The sequence below is a fragment of the Malaclemys terrapin genome, chromosome 25 (assembly GCF_027887155.1).
Source record: "Malaclemys terrapin pileata isolate rMalTer1 chromosome 25, rMalTer1.hap1, whole genome shotgun sequence".
Classification (NCBI taxonomy): Eukaryota; Metazoa; Chordata; order Testudines; family Emydidae; genus Malaclemys; species Malaclemys terrapin.
The window spans coordinates 2,902,277-2,912,359 of record NC_071529.1 but is presented as its reverse complement, the minus strand read 5'-3'; the positions used below and the strand labels follow the sequence as shown (position 1 = coordinate 2,912,359).

Genomic DNA, 10,083 nt, shown 5'->3' with positions numbered 1-10,083 from the left:
GAGAACATTTGAAAGCCAGAGGGATTTGTAGGGAACTTGCAGAGCAATGCGACGAGGTTTTATCCAGAAACACGCATGGAAGGAAGAAAACTCCAGAGAGAACAAAGGAATGTGTGGATTATAGGATGAAATGTACAAGGGAAGGGAAGGAAAAACAATCAAAAAAGATGAAAAGAGAGACCCTGCAAGCTAAAGAAGAGAGAAGCAAAGGAACAGTTTGCTGTTCTGGCAGAAAAAGAAGAGAAACTAAGAAGGCATTTAAGAGTCAGGTGCAAAAGCGAAGTGACTTAGATTTGCACCGTGTGGCACAAAGCAGGAAGAAAGTGGCAAGGAGTTTAAATCCCTCTAGCACAGTTTCTGTCTTCAGACATCACAAAATATCCATTCCCTCCTCCCGGAGACGTTCCCTTCCACACTTGCCCACACAGGCCTCTCACTTGACTGTCTCATTTAAGGTTGAAAACAATTCTGATGACTTAACAGGTAAAATCATTATTTTCTTGGAACATGCCAATAAAACTGGTAGGAAGAAAGATCTGGACACTCTAAAGGCAAAGTATGCACCCCTTAGAAAACCTAAAAAAGTTCTTATTTTCAGAAAACATGGCCAGAAAGGGAGCCCACATTTCAGTAGAAATAATCATCTTTTCCAGAAGACATTTCATCGAGTGAATTCAGATGTAAGCCACATGCTAGTGGAAAGAAAACAAAAGCACAGGATGAATAGTAAAGAAGGTGTAATCAATAGGTTATCACATAGAAAGAGTGCTGCTTTGACTGATGCTGTCTTGGAGAACCCATCAGAAAACAATGACTCTTCACTGGATGATATCTTACCCAGCATACACCAAGCCAATGAAACACACTGGAAGCATCAAAAAGAGAGCTCCGGTTTTCCATATGCACTTAGTGGGTCATCATCCCCGGATAATTACTCTGTTCAAGGAGACCTGTTTGAAGCTGAGCTGAATAATCGATTGCGCTCCCTCATCCCAAACCAAGCTGTGAGAAACCTTATCTCCCATGTGATCCGAACCCTGAAAATGGACTGCACTGAGCCCAGGGTGCAGCTGGCCTGTGCGAAGCTCATCTCCAAGACAGGCCTGCTCATGAAACTGTTCAGCGAGAGAGAAGATATCAAAGAAACCTCCTCTTTGTGGCGAACGTACCTCTGGGAAAACGGGAACGCGCCCAACGAGAGCACCCACCAGAGGAAAGCCAGCAAGAAAGATTCAGAGGAGGTAAGCACCACATGATACATTGGAAATGAGCAATAGAAAAGTCCGAAGTAACTATCATTTCCATTCTGTTTGAATGTCTTTCTGTTTCATAGTTATCCCCGGAGCCTCCCCAATACAGCCACGGCAACAAGCTGCTGCTGGCAATATCGGTGACGGTGGTAATAATGATTATTATTGCAGTGATTTGTCTCACCGAGGTAAGCCAAAAAAATCCATTTGTTGCATGGCCATTGTTCCAGTCGTCCTCGCAGCACTGTGTAGGAGTATGCCTTCGAACAGTGTATGAGCCTCCGTGTTTTAGAAACTGCCAGAAACCAACCAGAGCACTCATAGGACGGTAGTTATGCCTTGCCTGCTGGCAGGGCCGGCGCAACCCATTAGGCAACCTAGGGCGCTACAACTGGGGGGGGGCGGTGACCGCGGCGGTATTTCGGCAGCAGGACCTTCCGCCGCCTCTGTGGGGGGCAGCATTTCGGGGCGGGACCTTCTGCCACCTAGGGCGGCAGAAAAGCTGGCGGCACTCCTGCCTGCTGGGGTCTGTCTGTGCGGCAGTCAGGAGATGTGGCTGCAGCCACAGGTGCTGACTTTTATTTTTCCGGTGTTCCACCCCCACTCCGCCCCTTCCCCCGAGGCCCTGCCCTCACTCTGCCTCTTTCTGCCCCTGCTCCAACCCCTCCCTAAGGCCCTACCCTCACTCTTAGGGTTACCATACGTCTGGTTTTTCCCGGACATGTCCGGCTTTTCGGCAATCAAACCCCCGTCTGGGGGGAATTGCCAAAAAGCCGAACATGTCCGGGAAAATGCCGGCCGGGCACTTCCCCTCCCACGGCGGCTCTGCTCCTCCCCTGACTCTTCGGCTCTGTTTAAGAGCCGAGCTGCCCGAGCGCTATGGGCTTCAGGCAACCCCCGTGCCTCCGGACCCTGCGCCCCCGGCCGGGCACTTCCCCTCCCGGGCTCCGGCGGCTGGGGTCCGGAGGCATGGGGGCTGCCTGAAGCCCATAGCTCTCGGGCAGCTCGGCTCTTAAACAGAGCCGAAGAGTCAGGGGAGGAGCAGAGCCTCCGGCCGCAGCGGCTCTGATTCTCCCCTGACTCTTCGGCTCTGTTTAAGAGCCGAGCGCTACGGGCTTTGGGCAGCCCCCATACCTCTGGACCCTGCGCCGCCGGAGCCCGGGAGGGGAAGTACCCGGCCGGGGGCGCAGGGTCCGGAGACATAGGGGCTGCCCGAAGCCCGAGCGCTACCAGCTTCACGGTTTGCTGGGCAGCCTCCAGACTCTGCGCCCCCGGCTGGGCGCTTCCCCTCCCGGGCTCCAGCTGTGCTGGGGAAGCGCCGGCCGGGGGCGCAGGGTCTGGGGGCTGCCCGGCAAACCGTGAAGCCGGTAGCGCTCGGGCAGCCCTTTTCGCGTGGCTGGGAGTGGAAGGGAGGAGGGGGCGGAGTTAGGGCAGGGAAGGGGCGGAGTTGGGGCGGGGCAGGGGTGGGAAATGGGCGGAGCCAGGGCCCCGTGGAGGGTCCTCTTTTTTAATTTGTTAAATATGGTAACCCTACTCACTCTGTCTCTTTCTGCCCCCACTCTGCCCCCTGCCCGTCCTCCCCCAAACACCTCCTGCCAGCTGCCTAACAGCTGATTGGCGGGGCTGAACAGCTGATCGATGATCCGACCGAACAGCTGATCCACAGCCCTGCTGAACAGCTGTGGCTGATGGGTGCTGAGCACCCCCGATGTTTTTCTAGGGATGCTTGAGCCCCAGAGCACTCACGGAGTTGGCGCCTATGGCTGCAGCACTGACAGACACACCCAAGCTAGCGTAGATCTAGCTAGGATTTCCCTGGGGCCCACACTGCCATGGCTGTACTGCTTTTGTTACTCAAATGAGCTTTGATCCAGCCAGATCATGTTGAGCTAAGTAAATCATCGCTAGCTCAGGTATAGCTACACATGCTGCAAACACACCTCCCAACTGCAGCGTAGACATGCCCTTTGTGTCGTTGGTAAATGTGGTTATTTGGGACTAGACCGCCACGCCGGTGTGTTGTTGCATAAAGAACACAACTATCGCTAATCCTCCCTTGGGAAGGAAATAGTTAATAACCCCGCCCACTTCTTCCACTCCACCCACACGAGGGTCCTGAGGGTCCTGGAGCTGAAAGAGGGCACATTACCACGGTGCAAAGGGGACTCAACCCTGCAGTCCTTACTAAGGCAGAACTCCCACTCAGTTACCATTCATTATCTCACATCCGCCCGTCCATGTGTTATGTCCAGCCAGCGCCTCTCTCACACTTTGATTTGGGGCAGAGACTGTCTTGTCGGTAGATGTTTGGACAGCGCCCAGCACAACAGGACCGTGGAGCCACTAGGCACTACCAGAGTGCAAATAACAGCAATAGTAACACTGCACCCAAAATGACAGGAATAACTGAAGTCAATGGCAGTTTTGCCTGTGTGAAGACTGCAGGATCAGGGCTGCGTCACAAGCAGTGTTCTGATGTCATCACATTGTTGCTTAGTTATATCAGTAAAGTGTCCTGTGCTAGAACAAAACCAAGAGTGTCTGTCTCTCTCTCTCTTTCCTGGTGGCTAGAGTACTGGTCTAGGCAGGGGTTCAAATTCTGTTCTTACTTCAAATCAGGTTGAGCAAGGACTTGTCTGTCTTGCTCAACCCAAAAAATTTTCGGGGAGACATTTCATGCAAATGATAGGTTTCAGCTTTAATAAAAGGATATTTCACCAGAGTGGCCAGCTCTAGACGGTAGTGGCTCCTCCCTCTTGTTTTCATTCTCTTCTATAGACTTGACTCCTGGTCCGAGTCCCATGATGCACTCTGATCTCTCCTCTTGGAATGAGGAAGTGATGCATCATGTGAGTTGCTGGCATGGTGCATCATGGGACGGGTAGTTCAGCTAGTGCAACCAGCCCATTGAGAAGAATAGGGACATGAGGCAACCTAACTAAAACTATCACAAGGCAGTGTGGCAGCATTTTCAAATCAAAATATTTCAGTTTTGGGTTTTTCAATGAAAATCTAACTTTTCTGCAGCAAACACTTTTTGTGAAACATTTTGTTTAGTCAAAGAAAAATTTTCCAGTGAAAAATCCTTTGGGCAGAAAATTTTTGTTTAACTCCTATTTAATAACCAGTATCTTGGTGTCTCTTTTGTACAGCATACAGAGAGAAAATGCCTGGCAGCTGTTGTTGATGTCATTTTTTTTCTTCTTAAGCAGATTTGTTCCCAAAGATCCGCAGCATCTTCTCAATCAACACATGATAACAAAACACAGTCAAAATGGTAATTGTTCTCTTTTCCCCTGCCAGTGTTGTGTAACACAGACAGCTGTTTTCTCTCGTTTAGACAATGCCTAATCTTAGACTGTTCCAAACCTTTCAAATATTGCATGTTGGAGAATCACAAGGCACCCACTCGGATATTTAAAAAAAAATGCTTCACTTTTAGCAAACACAGAGAAGACACTCCAAAGAGTGAGAGATCCCAACTGCTGACTAATCAGCTTAGACCTCTGCAAACCTCTCACCAGCAGCTTGCCAGCTGCTCTTCTCCACAGTAATTGATTAATTAATCACATGTGACAGCTATGCCATTTGCTGTAACAATTTTTCGCCTCTGTCTCTTCCCAGGCCCCACTAGCCAATACTCAATAATGCAGTAGTTTGCCCGGGGCTCCAGTGTAGCTCACATGCATATTGTGATTTATTAGCTCTGTGCAGTTATTTACCATATTTATTCAGGAACAAATAAGTCTTTCCTGCAAATGCCCTCGTGATATGATGCTCAGTGGTACCACCTCCATATCTGGTCATAGAAGCGTTTTAATTCCCTTGCCCCTCCCGTTACACTCACTCTCCTAGGGCCCAGGGTTTGCCATAGGGTAGAGGACAGGCTTTTTGTGGGTGTCCCTTATCAGCTCATCAGTGCTCAGAGACCCAGGCTTCCCCTGCCGCAGTGTCCCTCTCTGCTTTAAGTGCATGAGAGGACATAGCAGACGTCATCCACTCGCGTTCCTCCTCCAGAGCAGCATGAAAGGAAGGTCGGATTGGTCGATTTGGTTGTTTCAGCATCATTCATTGCAAGGGCTCTAGGAGATGTTGCTCCTCTCTGCTGTGCAGCACTGAAATCTAGGGGGCTTGGAAGAAGGGATTTTCTGAGCCTGTCTGCTTGCTGCTTGTGCCCTGTTGGACATAACTGGGGTCACATGGGTACAGCAGGCCTATAGCACCTATGACTCTCTTCCTCAAGCATCTGTGGAGGATCCTAGTCTTGCCCATTGCATCCACTTAATCCTAGCAATGCTTCTGCCTGGGGCACTGCTGGCAAGCAGAGGGCTCTGAACCTCGTGTCCCATGTTCGCAAGACAGAGCTGCCTACCCGAGCCCTTCGAAAAGTACACGAGTGTGGACTCATCTGCTGCTTTGCACTGCCCAGGGGGTGGGACCATTGCATTTTCCATTCCCTGGCCTGTGGACTAGATGGCAGGCCTGTTTCCTCAGGAGTGGTTTGGGGACCCATCCTCTTGCTCTCTCCCTCCTACATGCCCCAACTCCCGACGCCAAGGCACCCGATCTCTGTCTCTCAGCCCAAGAGCTGAACTGTCTTCAAGTTTCCCCATCTGCCCCTCCAACTCTGTGCTTCCCATTTCTGCCCTCCGCCACCCATTCTTGGCCCCGCCATTTCTACTTCCCCCGACCTTTCTATCTGCCCCCACCTTCTTACTCCCACTTTTTGCCCCACCTCAGTTTCCCTCCATTTCTCTGCCCTTTTTTTCATCTGCCTCCCAGCCCCAACAAGGGGGTAACCATTTCACTACAAGGCGAGAGAAGGGGCTCAGGGCTGCTGATCTTCCCCATGGCAAATTGCTCTCTGCGGGGAAGTGCAAGAAGTCCTACTGCTACCCCCCTCCCTCACATCACCTTCATCCTCACTGCCTTCTCCCTGTCCTTTATCTCTCTGTGAGCTCATCCCCTTCCAGCACAACCCATCCAAACCTTTAAAGTTATTGATGGCCCTACCTTGCCATTTGCCACTGGTCGCACTGCTTGGCATCTAGCCTTCTCCCCAGCTCGTGCCATGTGCCTGTTCCGATGGCTAGCTCTTTCTGTGCTGTGTGTGTGTGCAGAGCCCAGTGCAGTGGGGCCCTATCAGGACTGATTCCCCACTCTGGCACTTCGAGTGCAGAAGGTGGGGGGCTCGCAAGGATTCTAAAAATCAATACTGGCCACTCCAGGCTTGTATTAAACTTCCAAGGTTACAGCTTCTCTCTGACCTTAGATGGGTGGATGCTGCCACCACCCAAGTGCAAAAAAAACCATACCCTTTGGAACCCAGGAAGGCGCACCTGGGAATTCCTCCCTGTGGGGTACCCTCAAGCCCTTTCATACACCCTCCCCCTCACCAAGGAAGAGCTGAGAAAGAAAACAAAGGAAATCAGCTGTTGCCACCAGCATGTGATCAATGGCTCCATGTCTAGTTGGCAGCCAGTATCACGTGGAGTGCCCCAAGGGTCAGTCCTGGGGCCAGTTTTGTTCAATATCTTCATTACTGATCTGGAGGATGGTGTGGACTGCACTCTCAGCAAGTTTGCAGATGACACTAAACTGGGAGGAGTGGTAGATAAGCTGGAGGGTAGGGATAGGATACAGAGGACCTAGACAAATTAGAGGATTGGGACAAAAGAAATCTGATGAGGTTCAACAAGGACAAGTGCAGAGTCCTGCACTTAGGACAGAAGAATCCCATGCACTGCTACAGATTAGGGACCGAATGGCTAAGCAGCAGTTCTGCAGAAAAAGACCTAGGGGTTACAAAAAGAACAGGAGTACTTGTGGCACCTTAGAGACTAACACATTTATTTGAGCAAAAGCTTTCATGGGCTACAGCCCACTTCATCGGATGCATAGAATGGAACACACAGAAAGACGATATTTATACATACAGAGAACATGAAAAGGTGGAAGTAGCCATACCAACTTCAAAGCTTCTTTTTCTCCTGCTGATGATAGCTCGTCTCAATTGACTGGCCTCTTACAGTTTGCATGACAATTTCTGATAACAAACGAGGCAGCTACACACTGCCATGGGAACAGACACTCTGGGTCACATCCAAAGCTGATGGCCTGGGAGCCCCACGTTGGCAGGTCACTGCGCAAGGGCCTTCTCGTACCAGCTGGGCCTTGCTTCTCTGCTGCATTACCCCAGTGTAATGTCAGTGACATCAGTCCCACTTACACAGCGGGGAAAGCATTGCCTGACAAGACTGTATCTCCTCCTGCACTATGGTGGCCCATGCCACCTTGCTCCCCTGCGTGGACATATGAGGCGGGTTGCTGTTGTGCCCTGTCTTTGTGCTGTGCTTTGGCTGTTTGTCTTTTAGATTCAGGATGAAACGTTACCAGTAAGAGTGGATGTTTTCGTATTGGCAGGAAAGGGCCACCTGAGGCTGTCTGTAGCTGCACCATGGTGAACCTTGTTTGTAAAAGCACTAAAAAGAGGGAATTATTCAGGGACAAAAATGTTTGGTGGCTTTCCATCTCCCTTGCAGCCCCTTTATTTCCAATCCTTTAAGTCCAAAAGTGTCACAACAGTTTAAGCGACAATTGGCTGGCTTCCAAACCCACTGCTCATTGTGCCGTGTCAGCTGGAGCAGGGTAGTACAGCGCATGGGGAGCGAGATTTCGGAGGAGTCACTAACTTGCTTTACTTGATTTTCTTTTTTACAAAGGTCCTTTCAGAAACTCTCCCAAGAGAGAAATAGCAAAATCTCTTCTGAAGCGATTCATCAGGTAAGCACAGACAGAAGCGTCAATGCGCCCAGATAACTGTACTTACCAATTGTGCCAGTAGTTGACAGTACAGCACAGCGTAAATGTCTCTGTGCTGTCTTGCAGGTCCCTGGTGTATCAGAGTCTTCAAGTATGGAGAAACCGCTTTGGCTTAGAGACATGTATCTCCCACTGGATTCTATACGTAAAAAATCCATGGCCCAGAAGTTATATGACAGAGAGTCTTCGGATGAGGAAGAAATTTTCAACAGGGCTGATGTAAGGTAAATCAGGGAATATTAGCAATGCCTAGTGTTATCACTGCATTTCCTCTTGAGTTCCTGCTTTGGGGCCACATCATCCCCCACCCATGCAGGGACTAGGAGGCTCTGGGACTTCCCCTTTGCTCACTTGCCATCAGATCATCCCTGAAGATGTCCCATGATGCACTGGAAGAGTGCCCATCTTGGGACAGCTCCATAGGACAAGGGCAGTTGCCTTTGCCCATCCTCAAAGCCATATTGCAGTGCCCCTCTCCACATGTGATCCAGAGCCCCCATGGGCTTGAAGAGAGAACACGACACAGAACTGCCATCTCCTCAGGCCAACCCTTCATGCTCCTCATCAGCCCCATGTGGTGGGACCAGAAGCGTCCCTGAGATCAGAGAGAAGGGAAGAGCATAATGCCGAGCTGCTGCTGCTGCTCCTCCCCTCTGCTCATGTGAGTGGGGACAGAGCACAGGGGCTTTAGTCCTTTTCAGGGGATAACCCATTTTCATCTAAAGGTTGTCATTACAACTGGCTCGTTGTCACGGCGCTCAGCTTCCATCTCCACTTCTCAGTAAACAGATAAGGGTTTTCATGGGACTTTCTCTTCTACAAAGATGAGAACAAGCCACTGAGCTGCTAGATGTATATGAGCAGTTGTTCAGTTACGCCTGCTTTCGGCTGGCTAGGGCAGAGGCCTGCGAGATCTCTCGTTTACTCTCAGTGGTGTACACAACTTGAGCTGTAGCTCTGATCCGGCAAAGCCCTTACGCAGCACTGCTGAGGGGAGCTGAACAGTTTCTAGTCTCCCGTAGTGGCAGCACCGTGTCATACTCTGATATTTAGGTAACAGAAGGAAGAAAATATTGCTATGCATTAAATGAAAACCCAGCTTTTCTTGTAGCTAGCCAGAAACTTTTTTAATCTTTCCATGTTTGTCTTTTTCTATTTAGAAGACAATATGAGTGGTCGTCCAGCAAAGAAAGCTACTAACTTGTACTTTTGTGAATACTGCTGTATATCAAGAGTACTGTATAAAGTTATAATGTTGCTCTATGTTACATAGATAAAACGGGAAGCCATCCCTTCTGTTGCCTTCGGAACTGATGATTAAAATGCATACTTTTTCACAGAACAAGTGTGGGCTTAGTGTTAATCCTGCGAGCTGGGAGGGTCCCAGAGCTTGGGCTCCAGCCTGAACAAAGTCGACACAGCAATGAAACAGCTCTGTGAGCCCGAGTTGGCTGATGTGGGTCAGCCGCGGATTTTTCTTCCCTGTGTAGACATACCCTATGTGTCCCCCATCCCCCCCTTTTCCCCATACCAGGGTCCTGCATTCTCTTCCTCCATGCCAGAGCTCTGTGTACTGCCCCATTCCCCCTATGCCAGGGGCTCTGTGTGCCCCCCTACCAGGGTCACCCCTTCTCTCCCCCCATGCGAAAGACTCTGTGTGCTCCCCCATTCTCCCTTCCTCCCTACCAGGGTCTCCCTTTCTTCCCCCCCATGCCAGAGGCTCTCTGTATCCCCCTTCCCTGCCAGGCCTTTCCATTCCCCACTTCTCCCTCACCATTATTATTTCTTTTCTTCCTGCCTGGGAGATAAATTATTTAAGGTGTCACCACTTTTAACCCTACTGTGACAACTGAGATGGGGGGGCTCGGTTATGCTGGAAGGTGTTAATGGCTGCCATCAACCAGTTCTTTGATCTGTAGTGAATTACAGCCCTGGCTAAAGGCAATGGGTCTGCTAATCCACTGCCAGGGGCCCCACATGTCCCCCCTGTCCCTCTGGTGTTTTCTAATTG

At 50.3% G+C, this 10,083-nt stretch overlaps 1 protein-coding gene across 2 annotated transcripts; it reads left to right on the top strand.

Annotated features, from left to right (window-relative positions):
- The first annotated feature begins 670 nt into the window (after nucleotides 1-670).
- Nucleotides 671-9,358, top strand: LOC128829288 (leucine-rich repeat-containing protein 37A2-like). 2 transcript variants are annotated; one of them, XM_054014640.1, is made up of 6 exons: nucleotides 671-1,241; nucleotides 1,334-1,438; nucleotides 4,463-4,527; nucleotides 7,973-8,033; nucleotides 8,139-8,296; nucleotides 9,233-9,358. In XM_054014640.1, exons 1-6 carry the CDS (start codon nucleotides 690-692, stop codon nucleotides 9,270-9,272), a joined length of 981 nt encoding a protein of 326 aa, XP_053870615.1. In that variant the 5' UTR covers nucleotides 671-689; the 3' UTR covers nucleotides 9,273-9,358. The 2 variants fall into 2 exon arrangements, with proteins under 2 accessions (XP_053870615.1, XP_053870614.1); XM_054014639.1 differs by having other exon boundaries at nucleotides 4,460-4,527.
- Nucleotides 9,359-10,083: the final 725 nt, after the last annotated feature.